The 19175-nt window shown below is 28.3% G+C and overlaps 1 protein-coding gene across 21 annotated transcripts in view; it reads left to right on the top strand.

The window, feature by feature from the left end:
* LOC105234098 (synapse-associated protein of 47 kDa) overlaps positions 1–17584 on the top strand; it is a 65514-nt gene extending 47930 nt beyond the window's left edge. For 6 of the 21 annotated variants that reach the window (XM_029548448.2, XM_011216345.4, XM_011216344.4 and 3 more), the window contains 7 exons: positions 1816–1913; positions 2297–2397; positions 3972–4246; positions 4319–4437; positions 6305–6601; positions 16540–16783; positions 17453–17584. In XM_029548448.2, coding sequence (XP_029404308.1) covers positions 1816–1913; positions 2297–2397; positions 3972–4246; positions 4319–4437; positions 6305–6601; positions 16540–16783; positions 17453–17495 — 1177 coding nt within the window. In that variant the 3' untranslated portion in view covers positions 17496–17584. Of the gene's footprint in view, positions 1–1815; positions 1914–2296; positions 2398–3971; positions 4247–4318; positions 4438–6304; positions 6602–8872; positions 9499–10815; positions 11145–14592; positions 14707–16539 lie in introns of those variants that run through there. The other 15 variants (XM_029548449.2, XM_029548446.2, XM_011216350.4 and 12 more) reach the window with 11 other exon arrangements.
* The last annotated feature ends 1591 nt before the right edge of the window (positions 17585–19175 follow it).

The following is a 19175-nucleotide window of genomic DNA, read 5'->3' as shown; positions in this document are numbered from 1 at the left end:
TTCACAATTCTATATATCCCACCATTATTTTGATTTATAGGACTTTGTTTATGTACAAGTATTTGCCATACATTTCCATGCATTTTCATCTCACATCGCCTCTCAGGCAACTTCGGTTCCATCATAAATGCGAGTCTTGTAAATATGGCCATTATTTAAACATTTTGCAACTGCGTGCTCATCTAAGCTCAAAATACTCAGAATTTTTTACTAATTATAGAATTTATAAATTAATAGCAACAATTTTTAAATCATAATAGATATTTTCTAAAGACTGTATACGATTTGAGTAGTTTAGTTTTGAAGTAATGTAAAATTTGTTTTTATTTCTATAATATGTATAATATGGTGTACGGGAGTGTATATTTACATTCCTTTAAAAAAATAATATCAATTGTTATTTTTTATCCAAATTATGCTTTAAATCTATTAAAATATAATTAATAATCCGTTACAAACTTGTAAACATATGTATATGTATGTATATTATTCTATTAATTTTTAAAATTCATTTTTGCTAAGTCAACTTTTATTTACTTTTTATAGCCATTTCATTTGCTCTCTAAGCTTTTAAATTCACAGTTTGAGTAAATTTGTTGGTTATATTTCTAAAAGCTCAAGCAATTTGACACATAGCACATTTTATGGAAACGACAGTAATATTAAAATTTGCCAGGCGAAGCCTTGAAATAACTACAAAGTCATTAATGATCCAAAAATTGTTCTGCTAAAATCTTAAAAGCAATATTTCTCTGTGAGAAACAATTTTTAAGAACTTTTAGATTCTCTAATAGAAATTGTTGTTGCTGTAGCGGCAGAAAATATTCCTGAAATAGTTTCGAAGCATAATTCCAAGTTGACAGTCCCTTGCTGGTTAAAAATCCGGATCCATTTCGGTTACGTTGAGCCGACTGTCATGGCAACTGCTCTAATAGAAATTCCCTCTAATAGAAATACCCTGTATGCCCAAGAACTCCAAAGTTCCTTGAATTTCATAGATAAATGTACTTTACACAAAAATGTATAACGGTTAGACTTTGGGTATTTGGGAGTTACATGGGTTTCCTCGGGTAAAAAAACAGCATTTTTTCAAAAACCTTTTTTTTCATATAGAGAACAAATCAAATATTAGTCATCGAATATCGCTTTATTTCTTTAAAAAAATGTTTCCATTAAGTACGATCTATACAATTTTGCATGCGTTTGAACCAATTTTCGTAGCACTTTTGTCACTCTGATAGAGATTTTTTTCCAAGACATGCATTCTGATCACATCAATCGGCTTTTCAGGTGTCGAAACATCATGACCTACTAGTTAGAAGCGCAATTATTTATTATTATTATTACTCAGCCGGTGATTTTTTGATGTCCATGTCTTCGGCGCTGAACCGGCATCGGCAATCATAAACGATCCGTTAAAGAATCGGTATTCATTTTTTTCTACCTCACCAAAATCATAAAGGACTCCAACTTAAAAAATATATATTTTTATAAGTATTATTATTATAAATATAATTTTATTTAATAATATAGCCTCATTTATGCGTAAATTGTAACGTTTTATGTATTTAAATTAATTTAATTAAATATTTTATTAAATTTATGCAACTCTGAAATATTGAATTTTGCATGCAAATTTTTGTATAAATGTTGGCTATGATTATGCAATTACAAAACTGTTTCTAATGCATGCGAATTTTCAAGTTTGATGCACTTTTATCCTTATTTCTTTTTCTAAAAAAATTTTTTTATATTATTAACTAAGAAAATTTCTTCACTAGACTAATATTTGCATTGCCTGCGTTCTCATTACAGCGCTACAGAGGGTGCTGATTCACACCCCGCTTCCGGCGGTGGCACCCCCACCGGTGATGAGGGTCAAATCGGACAGGGTAAGGGCGAAGAAGCGAACAGTACGTGTCACAGTACAAAATTATTTATCAAATTGGTAACAAAATTAATGTGAACAATGTGCTCAATGTGCTTAACATGTTTTATTTGAAAAACAAAAAAAAAATTTAAATTAATTCTTTGTACTTTGAAAACTTACATAAGAAAGTCTCAAAAAATGGAAGAAATGGTGACAGGTTACTACTAATGTGCTCGCTTGTGTATTTCTTATAAAATACTTTATTTTATTATTAACATATACTTATATTTAATGCATGTTACATAAACTCATTTGTTGTTTTTGTACTTTGTAGATATGAGCTTTGTGCATTTTCACAAATTCCCATGCTGTTTTACTAATTTGTTTATTTTTTTATTTTATTTTTTTTTACGTTGAAAATTACAGTTACCACCAAAGTAACACAGCAGGCAAAACACTTCGGCTCATTTTTGTCATCGGCCATAAATAAGGCGGGCGCCAAAATCAAGGAGACTGTCAAGGAGAATGTAAGTATTGACAAAACAAAAACATTTAGAATAAAACTCTTAAATTTTTTATTTATGAACATTTATATATAACACAATACATATAAAGTTCTACAACAGCCTCAACCTCTATAAGATAGACCGAATAAGTTGAGCTTTGTGATATGCAACATTCGGTTGCCTGTTGTGAATTTCGTCAGTTTTTTTCATCCATCCATGTTGTTGTTTTTGTTATTCGGAGCCACGAAAAGTGCTGTTCCGACGGGGTCGGACTAAAGGGAGAGTGGTGTTAAGCAGATGAGTGGGGTTAGTGGGGCATGCAAAGAGGTAGGACGTTGGTTATGTCGGGATCTATTCTGAATAAGTAGGAGTTTAACCTGCAGCAGTATCCAGAACGAAGCTGCGCAAAAGTCACTCTCGTTTCTCGAGACAATTCGAACTCTTCGTCTGCGATGGGAGGTGGTTTGACTCCGAGTACGCCACTCACTGGAGGTGTTGAGGCTCCACTGTAAACGACGGTCAATGCTTATCGAAAGTTTATTACGTCCGAAGTCTGTTCGGCGTACTGTCTAATGTCGTCGACGTAATTGAGGAATGACCTCTTGATGTTCCTAGGAGGCGGTTCCGCTTCAAGCAGGTGACTGCAGGGGTGATGTGAACTGCCTGGAGAGGAGTTCATTATGCCCCTTAACTGGAAGCATACTGCCCTCACTAGAAAGTGTTCGATAGGAGACATAAAGTGGAATCCTGTCCTAGTCCGGAATGCAGTTTTCTGATAATTTTGAAGCTTCCTCATCTGCGCTCCACTGCATCCAGGCGAGCATATTGGTACGGCCACAGATCCACAGGCCATCCCTCCATCATTGAAACTGCAGAAACGTTGAGTTTGGTATATAGAGTACTCCAAATTCATCAGATTTGGAACGTGCTCGTCCTCTTACGCTTTACCGTTAAGTGTTTGTATTTCCCATGAGATTCTAAGCGCTAGTCATCAATTCGAACTTGTGCGGCTATATATTCTGTAGGTAGAAACTGTAGCTTTCCAGTGTTTAGTTATTCTGCGTTGGATTTCGAGTCTGGCATTGTTGTTTTTATTAATACTGGTTCCAAGATAGACGAAATTATCTACAACTTCGAAGCTATGACTGTCAACAGTGACGTGAAAGCCAAGTCCTGAGTGCAATGACTGACTGCCAGATGCATTTGCTTCGTTTCCCCATCCAGTCTATAGAAAGCAAAACTAACGGCGCGGATACTGAGGCCAATGATATCTATATTGTGCCTTCTCGATTCAACTCTGCAGCTCGAATTATCCAGCAGTAGATTGAAAAAGTCGCATGATAGAGAGTCGCCTTGTCTGAAACCTCGTTTGGTATCATAACGCAGGTCTGGGTATTGCTCAACGTCAGTTTACACAGCCGTATTAATTTTGCGGGTATATCAAAATCAGACATAGCGACATAAAGTCAGCTCCTTTTCGTGCCGTTACTTTAAGTTTACGAATTTTAGTTCAAATTCGCTTTTTATATAAAATTTATTGAACACATTTCTTACAAAAAAAAATGTAACGGTTTTATCGTATTGCTCACCGACAGCCCATCCTCGAGTCCTTCAACAAAGAACAGGAAGCCTTTATTAAAAGTCAAGGTGGCGCCGATTCCGGTGTCGCACCATGGATTGGACACACCAACGAGGCTAAGATCAAGGAGGAAATTCTCGGCCTCTCACAGGATCGTCGCAATTTCGTGCGCGCACCACCAGCCGGTGTTGATTTTGACTTCAACTACGATACAGCGTATCCCACAGCTATTGCCATAATGGCCGAGGATAAAGCGCTGGAAACAATGCGATTCGAACTGGTGCCCAAAATGTGAGTAAAACGATGCAAAGTCAAGGGAATAACACATTAAAATTGTTTTTATATACATTTATTTTTTTTTAGCATCACCGAGGAGAATTTCTGGCGGAATTACTTCTATCGCGTTTCACTAATTATTCAGGCAGCTGAATTGGGTACACTTGGCGCTGATGGCGTTGGTCAGGCCTCAAGCGGTGAAGACGGTAAGTTGTGTGTTAACTGTGTGGTTAAGAGCTGAAGTTAATAATAATAATAAAAAAGTACATGAAGCAAGAAAAAATATTGCAAGTATGCTGTATCGCCTACTCTCTAATACTGTCATTTATTCTAACACCACTACTGTTACGACTTCTAATACTACTACTACTACTACTACTACTTCGCTGCAATGTATTCTACTTTCTTTTATCGATTAGTTATAACACACACTTTAAGCTTTCAAAAAAAAATCAATATTTTTCCTTTTCTTCTTTTTTTATTTGGAATATATTTCTTATATATTTTGCGTAATTACGAGGCAATTTTAAATGAGTTACTTTTTTCACCAAATAAATTTCAAGTAAAATCATTAACTTGTAACTAGTCATTTTGTTTCGTAAACTTGCTGTCCAACTTCCTTCCTTACTACTACATACATACTATAATATAAAAACAACAACAACAATCCTGCGTTCTACCATTTTATTTCATGCATTAACCATTTGTGATAATTTCAAATAGATGACTACATATACATAGATATATGTAAATATATACATTTTTTAATTGTACACAAAACATGCGTTTTTCATACATACATACATACATTTTAAAATTGCGGAAGTTTATTTTTTTGTTGATTTCTGATACGCCAATAACGCAATATTTTATTCCAAACCACAGACACTCACACATACATTAATTCACTTGCATACATACATACATATGCCAGCATACTCAAATACATACATACGTGTAGTTGTCGCTTGTCGCATTTATTATTGCCGGAAATCAAAGCGTACATTAATCAATTCATGCGAAATCGTTAGAATCCACTATAGCACGCCGTCTCGAGCAGTAAATCCGTCAATGAAGCAATCAATCAATCAATCTATCATACAACCGTTCAATATACGAAGTTTATATTGTTTTTGCTGCACTTTTATATATACACATGTGTCATTAAAACGCGTTAAACGATAATCTTGGTACTCCCAAGGATACTTTGAAATCAAGCTGCTGCATATAATACCGTTATTATTTAAATATTATACCCTGAATAGTGTATATTAAGTTTGCCACGATATTTGTAAGACCCAGAAGGAAACATCGGCGACAATCCGCATGACGGGTTGAGTCGATTTAGTCATGTACGTCTGTTTGTCTGCCTGTATATATGTAAGTACATGCTATAGCTGCCATACAAACTGAGCAATCAAAGTTCTTGTATGAAAAACTTTTTTATTGAGAAGTTATCTTCGCCTAATTTGGCAAGGATTATTGATGAAGATAACGTTATAACCGCCGAGAAAATTGTGCAGATCGGACTACTATAACATATACATATATTAGCTTCCATATCAACTGAGCGGTGGTCAAAATCAAGTTTTTGTATGGAAAACTTTTTTTATTTAACAAGGTTTCTTCATCTAATGTCCTGTAACGAAAATTTGAATCTATGATGGGTATTCTAGCTTCGGTGTAGCCGAAGTTAGTGTGTTTCCTTATTTTACTTTAACTTTCATTTTTATATTTTAGAGATTATTCTTTCATTACTAGTTTTAAAATAGTTTTTTGTCCTTTAAAATTATGTATTATTTTTGTTGTTTCATTTCAATTTCTTATATTTTTAAGTTTTCAATCTATGTAATCTTTAATTTTTTAATTATATTTTTTACCATCTTCTTTTATTTCATTTCATGTTCGTATTTCGTTTTATTTTTTCCAAATGAAATCCCTATTGATATCTACGAAAAAAACAAATTTATAAAACTTAAATGAAACGCGTGTAACCGATTTAATTCCAACAAAAAACATTTAAAATAAAATAAAATTAAATATTGTGTACATATGTAATATGTGGATTACCAGTTAAAAATACACAAACAGACAAGTCGCCAGCAAAAGCGGCTGCTCCTGCTGCCGGTGCAGAGCAAACAAGCGCAAGTGATAAGGATGCCAACACATCGACACCGATTTCGCCTATATTTCAGCAACCCATTGGTGTGGGCTTAGATAAGCCTGTAAGCCAAAAGTCACGGCACAGTGAATCGGAGTTCGTTTCCGATTCATTTCACACAAATACTGAAACTGATTTGGAAGAAATCAAGGATGGCATGCGCAAATTGGGTATTGATAGTATGACAGAGCAAGCGCTCGGCAGTGATGGTAAGCGATTTTTTTAATTATTTTATTATTTTTTCATTTAATTTAATTTTGGTGTTTGGTTTACTCATCAATATTTGTATTAAAGTGTATTTTTGTAAATAAAGAAAAGAATAGGTTTAAATAATTTTAAGTTTATTTTAGTTTTTTAAAAATTTGGGAATTGTAAAAAAAATTGTAATTTTTGTTATTATATTTTATTATATAATTAATGCTAGCATAACAGGAGAGGTATGACTGCAGATTATATAATGCAACAGACAAAATAAACTTAAAAAAAATTAAAAAAAAATTAAATATAAGCAAATCTAGTGGACAAATATTTTTAAGCTACATCAAATCTACAAGCGGCTGGCAAAAAATTTTCTAAAATAAAATCACATTTTTAGGATTGTTTTTTGATTATTATAAAATATAATTACAAGTAAGATAAAATTATATTGAATATTTTGAAATTTTTTTTTGATTTCCAGAATAAACAGTTATTGAAAATAAAAAATAGTAGTTGTTAATTAGGCTATTGTTATTTTTAATTTTTTTATTTAAAAATTGTATATTGAAGTTCCCAAAAATGTTATTTATCCATTTTAAGTGATTATGTCTTAATTTAAGGTTATTTTTTATTATTTCTATATTTTTCGTTTCTTTAATATATGCTTTGGAGATATTTTGCACTGCTACTAACAAAAAAGAATGTAACATACTCCCAACTAATTTTGTTGTCTATAACAACAGCAATAACAAATATAAAAAACTTACTAACGGTCAAATTTCTCGAACAATTATGTTTAAAATATAATATAAAGATTTTAGTAAAAAAATATTTGGAAATTATTATTCTACCAGTAAAAATTTGTCGGTACAAATCATGAACGTTAACAATTCTCTAGTAATTCGAAAATTTAGAGAAATGTTTCTTTAGAACATTTCGATCCTCTTGGATTAAAAAAAAAATAAAATTCTTTTAGAGACACGCTTCACATATTCCAACCATATACCGAAATGTTGGAACTTGGAACGAGTCATATTTAAAATTTTTTATAAGCGTTTTTCAAAGCACTCGATTTTCAAAAATCTCAAGCATAAAGGTATTTTAAGACACGCTTTAAACATTCCGCCCATATACCGAGAAAGTTTGTCGAAACAAGTTATAAACATGAACAATTCTCTAGTATTTCGAAATTTGTTAAAAAACTTGTTTTTTAGAAACATTTTTCAATACACTCTAATTTGAAAAATCTCATAAAATTAAGAAACATAAATGAACATGACATTAAAAAGTTTCTAGTACGTCGAAAATCTTCAAAAATATTTTTTTTTAAAACATTCTTCAATCCACACGGATTTCAAAAAGTACAAAAATTAAGTTATTTAGCGACATTCTTCTAATATTTCAACCATATACCAAAAAACTTTTTCGAAACGGGTTATAAACATGAACAATTTTCTAGTATTTCGAAATTTTTTAAAAATCTTGTTTTTTAGAAACATTTTTCAATACACTCTAATTTGAAAAATCTCATAAAATAAAGATATTTTAGCGACATTCTTTAAACGCATCAAGCATAAACCGAAAAAGTTGGTTAGAATGAGTTATAAACATCAACAATTCTCTAGTATTTAAAGGTCTTAAAAAATAATTTTTTTAGAGACATTTTTCAATCCACTCAAATTTTAAAAATCTCAAAAATAAAAATATTTTAGCGACATTCTTCAAGCATATCAACCATATACCGAAAAAGAAACCTCACTAGAAGCGTCATTAGCATAAATTCGTGTTCAAAAATTCATTGAATTTTCAATAATTTTCATAAAACGCTAACGTCAATTTCATACGAACACACTATTGCATAGTCCTTTGTACCAAAACATATTTACCGTTCATCGTGCCGAACTCGTCTTTAGTCTTTATTCACATACTATATTTTTTTTCGCAGTTGTATTATATGTATGTATGTATATACTACAAAAGCACTGCTTTACATGCATTGTAGCAACACGTCTCTTTGCACTTTTCTACCAATGATTTTAATACTAGTATATAAACATGAAACAACAACTGAATTCGTCTCATTGCTAATTTGCGCTTAATGAAACAAAGGCAAACGAAATAATATCAATTATAATAAGAATTCTTTTCTACAAATCAAACCAACAAACAAAACGAAACAACAGTGTAAATTGTTTTTTCTTACTTTTTTGTCTCATTTTTTCTCTCTCTCCTTCTTTTTTCTTAACTTATATTGGTTACGTTTACTACAACAACAATTACAGCAATGACATTTAATTATTAAATTGCTAGAAGTCACGCAAGACGAGCATAAAAAAATAATATTATCTAAAAAATATATATATTATATATAATTAAAAAAAATAAAAAGAGATAAATATAAAAAAAATTAATTATAAAAAACTATCACATAAACAAATAAATGTTTACAACAAATGTAATAAAAATGCAACGTGAAATTGCGTCTTAATAAAATATTTATGTAATTAGAAATAGGCGTTAAAAATTTTATTAGCGAACAACAACAAAAAAGAAAGATTCTAAATTGTCGAAAGCAACTAACAAGCGAACAAACGAAATAAAAATTAAAAACAAAAAATTAACATGTATGAAAACAGACACACGAACGCAACCATGCTAGCGCGTAACGTGTACAAACATGTTACGGCGTTTGCGTGAACATGATTGAAAAATTCTTCCTCTGCGTACTGCATATTAACACACAGTTACAGAAACACACATGTAGCTGCATAAATGTATATAATTTATAGGTATGCATGCATAAGCCAGCGCGTTAGCAAACGATTGAAACTACAGCAACAAATAACAATAGCTGAAACATACTGATTTTGCTGCATACGTATGTACGTGCATACTCTTGCGTATGTATGTATGTATGTGTGTTACACTTAAAGTTTATAATTTCCTACATTTGCCATTAGTAAAATATACTCATACTCGGTACAACACATACATACATATGTGCATACATAGTACATATTTTTCATTTTACATTCAACGTATATCACTTATGTATATAATTAAGTTTGTTTTTCGATTTTTTTTATTATTATTATTTTTTTTTAATTTTTTAATATATTTCTATTATTTTTTTTTTTAATTTATTTTTAATTTATTTTTATTTTTTTTTGAAATTTTTTATTTTTTGTTTTTAATAAAAAAAATTTAATATAGTTTATTTTTTTTTTTTTACTTTTTATTCTCATACTCGCTTCAACACATACATACATACTTAGTTTTCCTTTAACATTCAACGCATATCACTTATACAATTAAGTTTGCTTTTCCAATTTTTTTAATTATCAATATTTTTTTTAATTCTTTCTCTTTTTTTTCAACTTTTTTTTTAATATTTTTTTATATACATTATTTTTTGTTATTGAAATTATTTTAATTAACTTTTTTTTGGTTTTAAAATTTTGTTTTTAATTTTTTATTTATATTTAATTTTTTTTTACTTTTTATACTAATACTCGCTGCAGCACATACATATTTTTCATTTAACATTCTACGTATATTACTTATACAATTAAATTCGTTTTTAGATTTTTTAGTTAATAATATTTTTTTATATTGTTTTTCTCATTTTTGAAATTTTTTTACTTTATTTATTTTTTTTTTAATTTTTGTTATTTTATTTATTTATTTTTTTTATTTTTTTATCTTTTTTTTGGAACTTATTTTATTATTTTTTTTTTATTTTTTTCCACCCTCCTTTGCATTTCTACTTTGGCTCTAGCACGCTTCTCTCGCTATTACCCTGCCTTTGTAAAACAAAAATGTTCAACACTTGAATTTCTCACAGATTTTATTTGTTTATTTGCCTTGGTGCTCATATACGCTTTGCTTTTCTGCATTTTCCATTTTCTAAAATCAATAAAAAATTAAAAAATGTTAAAAAATACTGAAATTACAACATAAAAATTACGCTAAATTTTCATTTTTAGTTTATTTTAATTTTGTAGTAAACAAAATCACTTAAAAAAACTATTTATTTACTACAAATATCGCGCCTTTAGGCAAAAGTATACGAAACACGAAAAAAGCAAATGCTTATATTAGATTTATATGCTCCGTTTGCAAATTCGTTACAAAACCAAAATCAATTTGACTTTACTCTAAAACAAAAAAAATGCATAATTATTTATTTACTTTTCTTTTCGTTTCGTTTTTAATCATCTTGCAGAAGATTGAATGGATTTACGCTAAATTACTATGTATTTAAAGAAAAACAAAAAAGCAAATGTACCAAAACTAACAAAATTACAAAAGCAAGCAAAAACCAAAGTATCACATAAACTTTATGTAAACAAACAAAAATACCAAAAACAAAAATCGCATTGATTAGAAAAGAAACCAAACTCCCTGAAACAAAGTAATGCAATGAAATTAATGCAAAAAAAACTGCAATCCAACAAAAAGCAAAGCAAAAAGTATGTTTACCCAATATAGATAATACAAAAACAAACAAAAAAACATAAAAATGAAAAATTTTAAAAAAATTACTTATAAAAATATCAAAAGTCAAAAAACATAACAAAAAGATTTTGTGTGGTAAGTTTAGTATTGCTGATTTTACAAATAAATTACGCTTACAATACAATTAATTACACGATTATTATGCAATTATTTCATTATATACAATATATTATCGAAATTTCCCTACCAAAATTCACACATATTTAGCGAAATAATGATATTAGTATATATACAGTTACGAAATTTTTAATAAATACGAAAAAATAATTAAAAACCACACACACTAAAATAAATCATATGTTCGTATTGCTTACTTCGTTTTACATTTATCGATTATCAATTATCGTTTGCTACTTAGTGCGTTCGTTATTTTTGTCTAATTGTGCTGCTGTTCCTTTCGTAAATGTTACATTTTCGTTCAAAGTTTATTATGTGTGTAAGATTTTAGCTAAATTAGTGTGCGTGTATGTGTATTTAAATAATACATTATTCATGTGGCAACTCTTTTGGTTTTTAGTTAACCAATGATATGCAATGATATCTTCTGTAGTTAACTGCAGTTTGTTCCTTTGAATTTTTTGTCGTACATCTTTTTTGCGCTTTAAATATATATATTTTTTCACATAACCTAAAATATTTTTTAAGTGGCTTTTGTTACACATTTATTTTTATTTAATATTAATATCTTTTCTTATGCTGAGAGAGGAAAAGTTTAAGAGGTCTTAAAATTGAGGCCACTGACTCCGAATTTCGGTAGTAAGTTTTAATAATTTCGATTCGTTGTTGGATCGCATATCTTTCCGTGATAAAATGGCAAACCTTACTAAAAGAGAACTGTCAAAGAGCGGGGAAAATTTCCTATCGATCTACTTTTGTAGCGTTCCTATTGAAAAACCCGTTACTATGAGCACTATTCACTATTTTAAAATTCTTAATTTATTCTTCAAAATATATGTCGTCCCCTCAAAGTAATCACTCTTGGCCCAAATACACTTGTGATATGTGAATATATCTTGAATGGTTCCCAATTCTAGAACCTTCAATGCGCCTAGCGATCCACGTTTAATGTCTTCAATTGACTCTTAATAGTTTCCACGGGGCGGTCGTTTGAGAACCGAAATCACACGGCGCTAAATCAGGCGAATACGGTAGATAGGGTTGAAAATTTGGCGAAACACTCAAGAAGAATCAACGCAACGCTGTTTTTTGAAAAAATTCAGAGATATTGGAACCAAAGGTGTTTTCTATTTTCTTAGGCCTAAATGATCTTACAAACAGCTTTTCACTGAGCCTTCCGATATTCCAACGATGACAGTATGATATCTGACTGTTAATTGTGTTACTGAGCTTCCTATATTACGGTATGAAAATGAGTGAAATCAGACTACAACCACATTCTGCCAACTTCCCATATAACACAATTTTAAATTCCTTTTGATTGTTTCACGTACCTGTGTACAAACCAAGAAGCAATTAATATAACGATATACAACTTTGCACGAATAATGCCTTTGAAATATTCCACCAAAGGTATGAATGGAACCAAAACTGTTGATTCCTCTGTGTACCGTATACGTAGACCACAGCCTTTAGCCTTTACCATGACCAAAAATATTGGAAATAGATGTATAATTGAAAGTTGAAGAAATCCTTTCCTGACAATAGTTATTTGTTTCAATTTCAACTTTTACATAAGCGTCAGAAATGTGATTTCTAAAATTATACCTTATTCCGTTTATATAATTTCTTTTGGTATTGTTTTATTAATTATTAACTAACTCACCACACAAAATACAATTGAAATTTTCGATTAAATTTTTTAATTAGTATGTGTATATTTAACTCCATTTTACCCCCAAAAATAGCGCTAACATACTTAATTGAGTATCGAAAAACCAAAATTAAAAAAAAACAAATTTATTAAGTAGGGAAATAAAATTAGAAAAAAAAAAATAGATGCAAGCTGCATTTTTTAACAATTGTTTCTTCTTTCTTATTTCATTTTCTTTTTTTACTCCTTTGCATGTGTATATTTATAAATGCGTTTTTACTACTTTATTATTATGCTTGCAATCATTACATTTTGAAATATAAAAAACTTAAAAATATATTAGAGTTATTAAAAGCACACTTATGAATAATTTCATATTTTCAGTTTATTATTAATATTTTTTTTTTAATAACTTGAATTGCTTTATGTAAAAAATCTGTTATTAAGGCGTTTGACATTTTTTGACTTTTTGCTACATACATATATTACTTTTTTTGCCTGCTTTTTAGCATTTATTCCATGGATTTATTTGTGTATACATATACATTAGGGTGTGCGTTATTTCACAAGTTGATTGTTCTCGTTTCTTTAAGAGTTATACACATTTAAAGTTATATATCAAATGTACTAAGGCATTCAAATAAGTGATTTAAGCATTTTGTGTTACTCATACGACGTGGAGTACATTCATATAGTACAATGGACGGCATGATGTACTATATACGTATAAATTTAACTGTATAACTTTTAAAAGTTGGTTTTGTGGGAAAAACTAACCTGTTTTGAAGAGCGGAAGAGCATTCAAAAAATGCTTTATATGGTAAATTCTGTGTTACTCATACGACGTGGTGTACATTCATACAGTCGTGATGGTTGCTTAACTTTAACTGCGTATAACTTTTAGAGGAGTGGATTAATGAAAAAAATCATCAAGGCCTTTTTTGTAGATCGTTAAATTTTGTATTCGAATATTAACTTTTCGAAGCTGTAGAATTCGAAAACGATGAACGACTGGCGCGCTGTTGTAAACTCGGCTATAGCCGCTTAGGCGTAAAAGGCTTATTTCTTTGTATATAAAAGATTTATGGCAAATGTTTTAAAAATCTCGTATATAGCACTTATGAAAAGCTAAATGATTTGAGCACATTTGAAATTTGAAAATAGCAAGCTTGTTTACGTTGGAAATTGTTTTTAGGCCAAAAACTGAAACTTCGTGTTGCGTTTGCAAAAAAAGGAAAACAATTTGTAAAATAGCGCACACCAACATACATACATATACGTGTGTAATTTTTAAAGTATTTAACAATACATTTATGGCATGCGTTTAAGGTATTTTATAAAAATAATATAATGCATAGTTATGTATGTATTTGTAAATACTATAAATATATTGTTAAATATTAAATATTAAAAAAAAACTATAAATATTTTGTTAAATAACGACTCCAACACATATTAACAAAGCGTGCGGCAAGAACGGAAAGGATACTAAAAGCAAAGCCTACCCACATATAACCCTTTAAGTACATAAAAGCACCAATAAAAGCTAAATTTATTATTTTAATTATTATTTTTATTATTTTTTATAATTTTAACGTATATTAGTGACAAAAAAATATATTTTATTTTATTTCAACTCAGTTAGTTTACTTAGTCTATTTACTTTTTCTATACTATTAGCGCTAATCATTTGAATTTTTTCTTTGAAACAAGATTACATTACAGTTACTGTACGCATACCAAAAAGAATACAAGTCTGCAATGGCCTTTGTCTAGGCTACGCGCAAAATCACTAGCAAAATATAACATTTTAATTTAATTTGAAAGGTAAAAGCATTTTTTATTTGTTTTTGCTTTATGCTAATAACAATTATACAATGGGTGTTTGGTGAGAAGACGCATGTTTTTCCAAAAAGTTAAACAAATGGTGCAAATGGCAAAAATTCTGCTTTTGGTGAAGTTCTCAATATATATATATATGTATATATCCAAATTCCTTTCTTGCTTAGCGCATCGTATATTTTTATACTTAAATATATTTACAATATATATAAGTGCTATATAAATTTAAATTTAAATAATCATGCCTAACACATTACTTAAATATATATATAAGAATTTTAGTTATGTTTATGACAAATAAGAACATAAATTATGTTTATAAACAATTTATATAATCAACATAAAATATTTTTGAACATGTTAAAGCTGAGAAAAATTTATTAAATCAACATTAGAAATTTGATTAAATACATAATTTTAATGAAAAACCACTTTCCTTAAAAAAAAATGTAATAGAGATCTATTGACGTTTAGTTTTAACTGCCTTCTCCGTAGCTGAGGATATTTTTTAGATTATAACCTGATTAGTACTAATTTGTTACAACAATATTATAGCTTTAAAACTAAAGTCAGTGCTAACAAAGCGCCTTTCTTCGTTATGCCTTCCTAAATACTGAAAATCTTGCGCACATTTTTAGGTTAAGTGACTCTTGACTGCAAATATTTGTTTCAGCGTGCTTGTTTTTTCAAAACATCTTTCTTATGGGTTCTAGAAATAGCAAAGATGTGAAAATTAAAAAACAAATTGTAGAAAATTCTACTACTTTTTATTTTATAAATCACAAAACTTTGATTTTTAGATAGATTTCGCAACAAAATATGTTGATGACCCTGTACCCTGTAGGTATATACCCGAACTAGTCCGTCAGTTTTTGAGTTATTGATTTGAAATTCTGCATACGTTCTTTTCCGCTCAATTAGTTGCATATTTGTCGAAGCGACCGATATCGGACAGCTATAGCATATAGCTGTCATACAAACTAAACGATCCAAATCAAATGCTTATATGGAAAACTTTTTTATTTGACGAGATATATTTACGAAATTTCGCATGAATTATTTTTTGAGGTGGCGCTACAATATTTGTAGAAATTATTCATATCGGAGCACTATAGCGTATAGCTGTAATACAAACTGGCCGATCAAAATGAAGATAAATATGTTGTTATACCCTTTATGCTACAAATAATATACCTATGTAGGATATTAAAGTTTCCGTACAGCCGTAATTAACATTTTTCTTGATTTACAAAAATATTTCATAAGCAAATTAGTTAATAAACAAATAAGTAATTTTAAAGTACTTAACTCAAAACTTAGCAAAATCACAAGTTTCACGCATTAAATTTATAATAAGCAAAAAATAGAAAAATAAAAAAAAAAACATAATTGAATGTGTTACAAATGTTAAATATATGTATGTATATGTATGTATGTATGTGTACAATCTATGTGAATGATCGGTAGGTGCTTAGCCACAGTTGAAAATTATTTAAATATATTTATCTTTAAATACATGTATATTTCTACTTGAGTTAATTATGCTATATTAAATAATAATAAATATACTTCCAATTCATATATATTTACACGCACTTATTGCTATATATATGTATGTATATACTATATGTTTATATAACAGTATACATAGTAGAAAGCGTTAAAATATACTTATAACCTTCATTTATACATATACAAGTATATATATAAAATAAAATTTAATAAAAAATGGTAACTAACGTGAATTTCTTTCTTATTTTCCCCCCAAAACAATGTCATGCAAACTACCAAAACAAAAACAACTTAACGCACGCGCAGAAGAACAATGGGAAAAAGATCTGGAGGCTGAGTTAAAGGACTACGAAGTGGTAAGCGACACAACAGGCGGCACGACAACAGCTCACAGTCGTGACCGCGGTGGCGGCAGCGCCGACGCCGGCAATACTGTTGATCGCAATGGCGATGACGACGAAATACCGACAATATCTAATCTGCGCACACGTTCAACAAACAACGATTGGGAGGAGTATGCCGATCTGATCGAAGATACCGATGATTTAAAGTAATTAAGAGCCTATATCGTAGCTTCTTCTAACTAAGTTCATACATACCAACATATAACCGTTCAATATAATTAATTGTCCTAAACCAATACCACCATCACCTACAACATTACATACATACATATATACATATTTATTAGCAATATGTGTACGGCCTTCGATCTGTCATTTATACATACAAAATGTATTGCTTATTTACCTAAACTTAAACTTAACTTTAAATTTTCAATTACTACGCATACTACGTTTACTTGACTTACCATAATTGTACTTGTATTTGACGTGTAACATATAACATTTCTGGTTTTTCTTCTTTTCTCTCCTCTCACATACTTTTCCATACCCGACTTTTGCTATCGACGGCTTTACCGTTTACCGTTACTTTCTGACGTTACCTACCTTTAATTTATTGTGTACCGTTAAAATGTTTTTGTTTCCACCCGATTGTAACTGTATTTTATGTTTTGTGGTTGTGTTTGTATTGGAAACTGTATTATTGCTGCCAATGAATTACACATTTAATGAATTATAATTAAAAATCAATTAATTCGTGACATTATCATGTGTAATGCAAAACCAACAAATGTGAAAACAAAAAAAACATATTGTACTAATATACATAATTGTTGATTTAAACAAATAAAATATAACACATTTACTTGGTATAGAACACTGAAGAGTTTAAAGCGGGTCATGCTGGGTTATCAATGAGTCGAAGAGTTCTTTACGATTTTTTAGTGTAAATTATTTTAATTTTTAAATTTTAAAAAAGTTATTACTGTTTTTTTTTCATTTTATATTCTAACTATATTGAAACTTCCAACACAAAAAATAATTTCGAGCCTTAAAGTGTGTTAAGTTTGTTTTTTTTTCAAGAAAAAGTTGTTTTATTCTTTAATTTGAAAATTTTAATAAATTGGGAAATTTATAATTTTATATAATTTTTCGCATACTTTGTCTTTTAAAATTTGAGTTTATTTTGAAATGTTGAATTGTATTCAAGCCACTTTGCATATATACATATGTATATGTATAAAATGTAAACAAATCTAAATTTTTTTTTTCAATTGTATTAATTATTATTATTAAATTGATTTTATATATTTTATGTTCGCATTTTTATTTCTAAATTAATGATTTATAATAAACAATTTATACTACATTAAAAAATAAAAAAAACATTTAAAATCATTTTTGAAATTTAATATGAATATATACATATACATATATATATATATTTTTTATATATACATATGTACATATATACATATATTTTTTTATATATTTATTTTTTTTAACACTGTAAACTAACATTTTATCAAAAGAATTTTTTTATTTAATTTTTTAATCAATTACAATAAACAATTTATGTTACATCAAAAAATAAAAAAAAAAATTAAAACCATTTTTACAATTGAATATGAAAATATATTTTTTAGTGTTAAATTTTTAAGCACTGAAAACTACATAAAATTTTATCAAAAAAAGTTATTGTTTTTTTAAATTTTGCATTATTATTATTTAGTAATTAATTATATTAAACAATTTATACTACATTAAAAAAAATTAAATAATTTGTATAATTTAATATGAAAATATTTTTTTTTTTTAGTTCTTAACTATTAAGCACTGCAAACTATAATTTTATCAAAAGAATTTATTATTATTTTTTATTAAAATATAATAATTTTCAATTGAAAATAAAAATTAGAAACCTTTTAAATTGGAATGAGTTTAGTGTATATGTATTTTCATTTATATATTTTTTAGCATTATGTAAAAACAAAATTTTTAAATTTTCTTTTGAAAAAATAAATAAAAATGTGAAGCCATCATTTCTTAAAAATTCTAATGTATACTTTTATATATATGTTTTTTATTTTTGTATATAAAACCAAAATTCTTAAATTTTATATTTAAAAAAATTATAAACTATAAAGCACTCTAACTTTCATTTAAATTCAAAATGTATATTTTCAAAAGTATAATAATATTAAATATTAATAAAAATATTAAAATTAGCAGCTATAGAAACAAAATATTTAAATTTCCAATTGAAAAAAAATTATAAAAACTAGAAACCATTATAATTTTCATTTAAATTCAAAATGCGTTCTTGGGTTCCTCTTTTTTTGTTACTGTTTTCATTACAAATGAAGAATTGTTTTTTTTTTATTTTTTTAATATTTTTTTTATTTTTATATAAATTTTTTATTTTTTATATAAATTTTTTTTTATTTTTTTTTATATAATATTTTTTTTAATGTAAAGGAAAGTTTCGCTTGAATTTAATTTTATATATATTTTTTTCTTATCATTTTTAATTGTATTTTTTTTTTTTTTTTTGTGCATTAAAAAGAGTAGAACATTAAAACAAATACTATATGCATA

Source organism: Bactrocera dorsalis, chromosome 2, assembly GCF_023373825.1.
Source record: "Bactrocera dorsalis isolate Fly_Bdor chromosome 2, ASM2337382v1, whole genome shotgun sequence".
Lineage (NCBI taxonomy): Eukaryota > Metazoa > Arthropoda > Insecta > Diptera > Tephritidae > Bactrocera > Bactrocera dorsalis.
The sequence above is the reverse complement of the archived record's forward strand: the minus strand, read 5'-3'. Positions and strand labels throughout refer to the sequence as shown.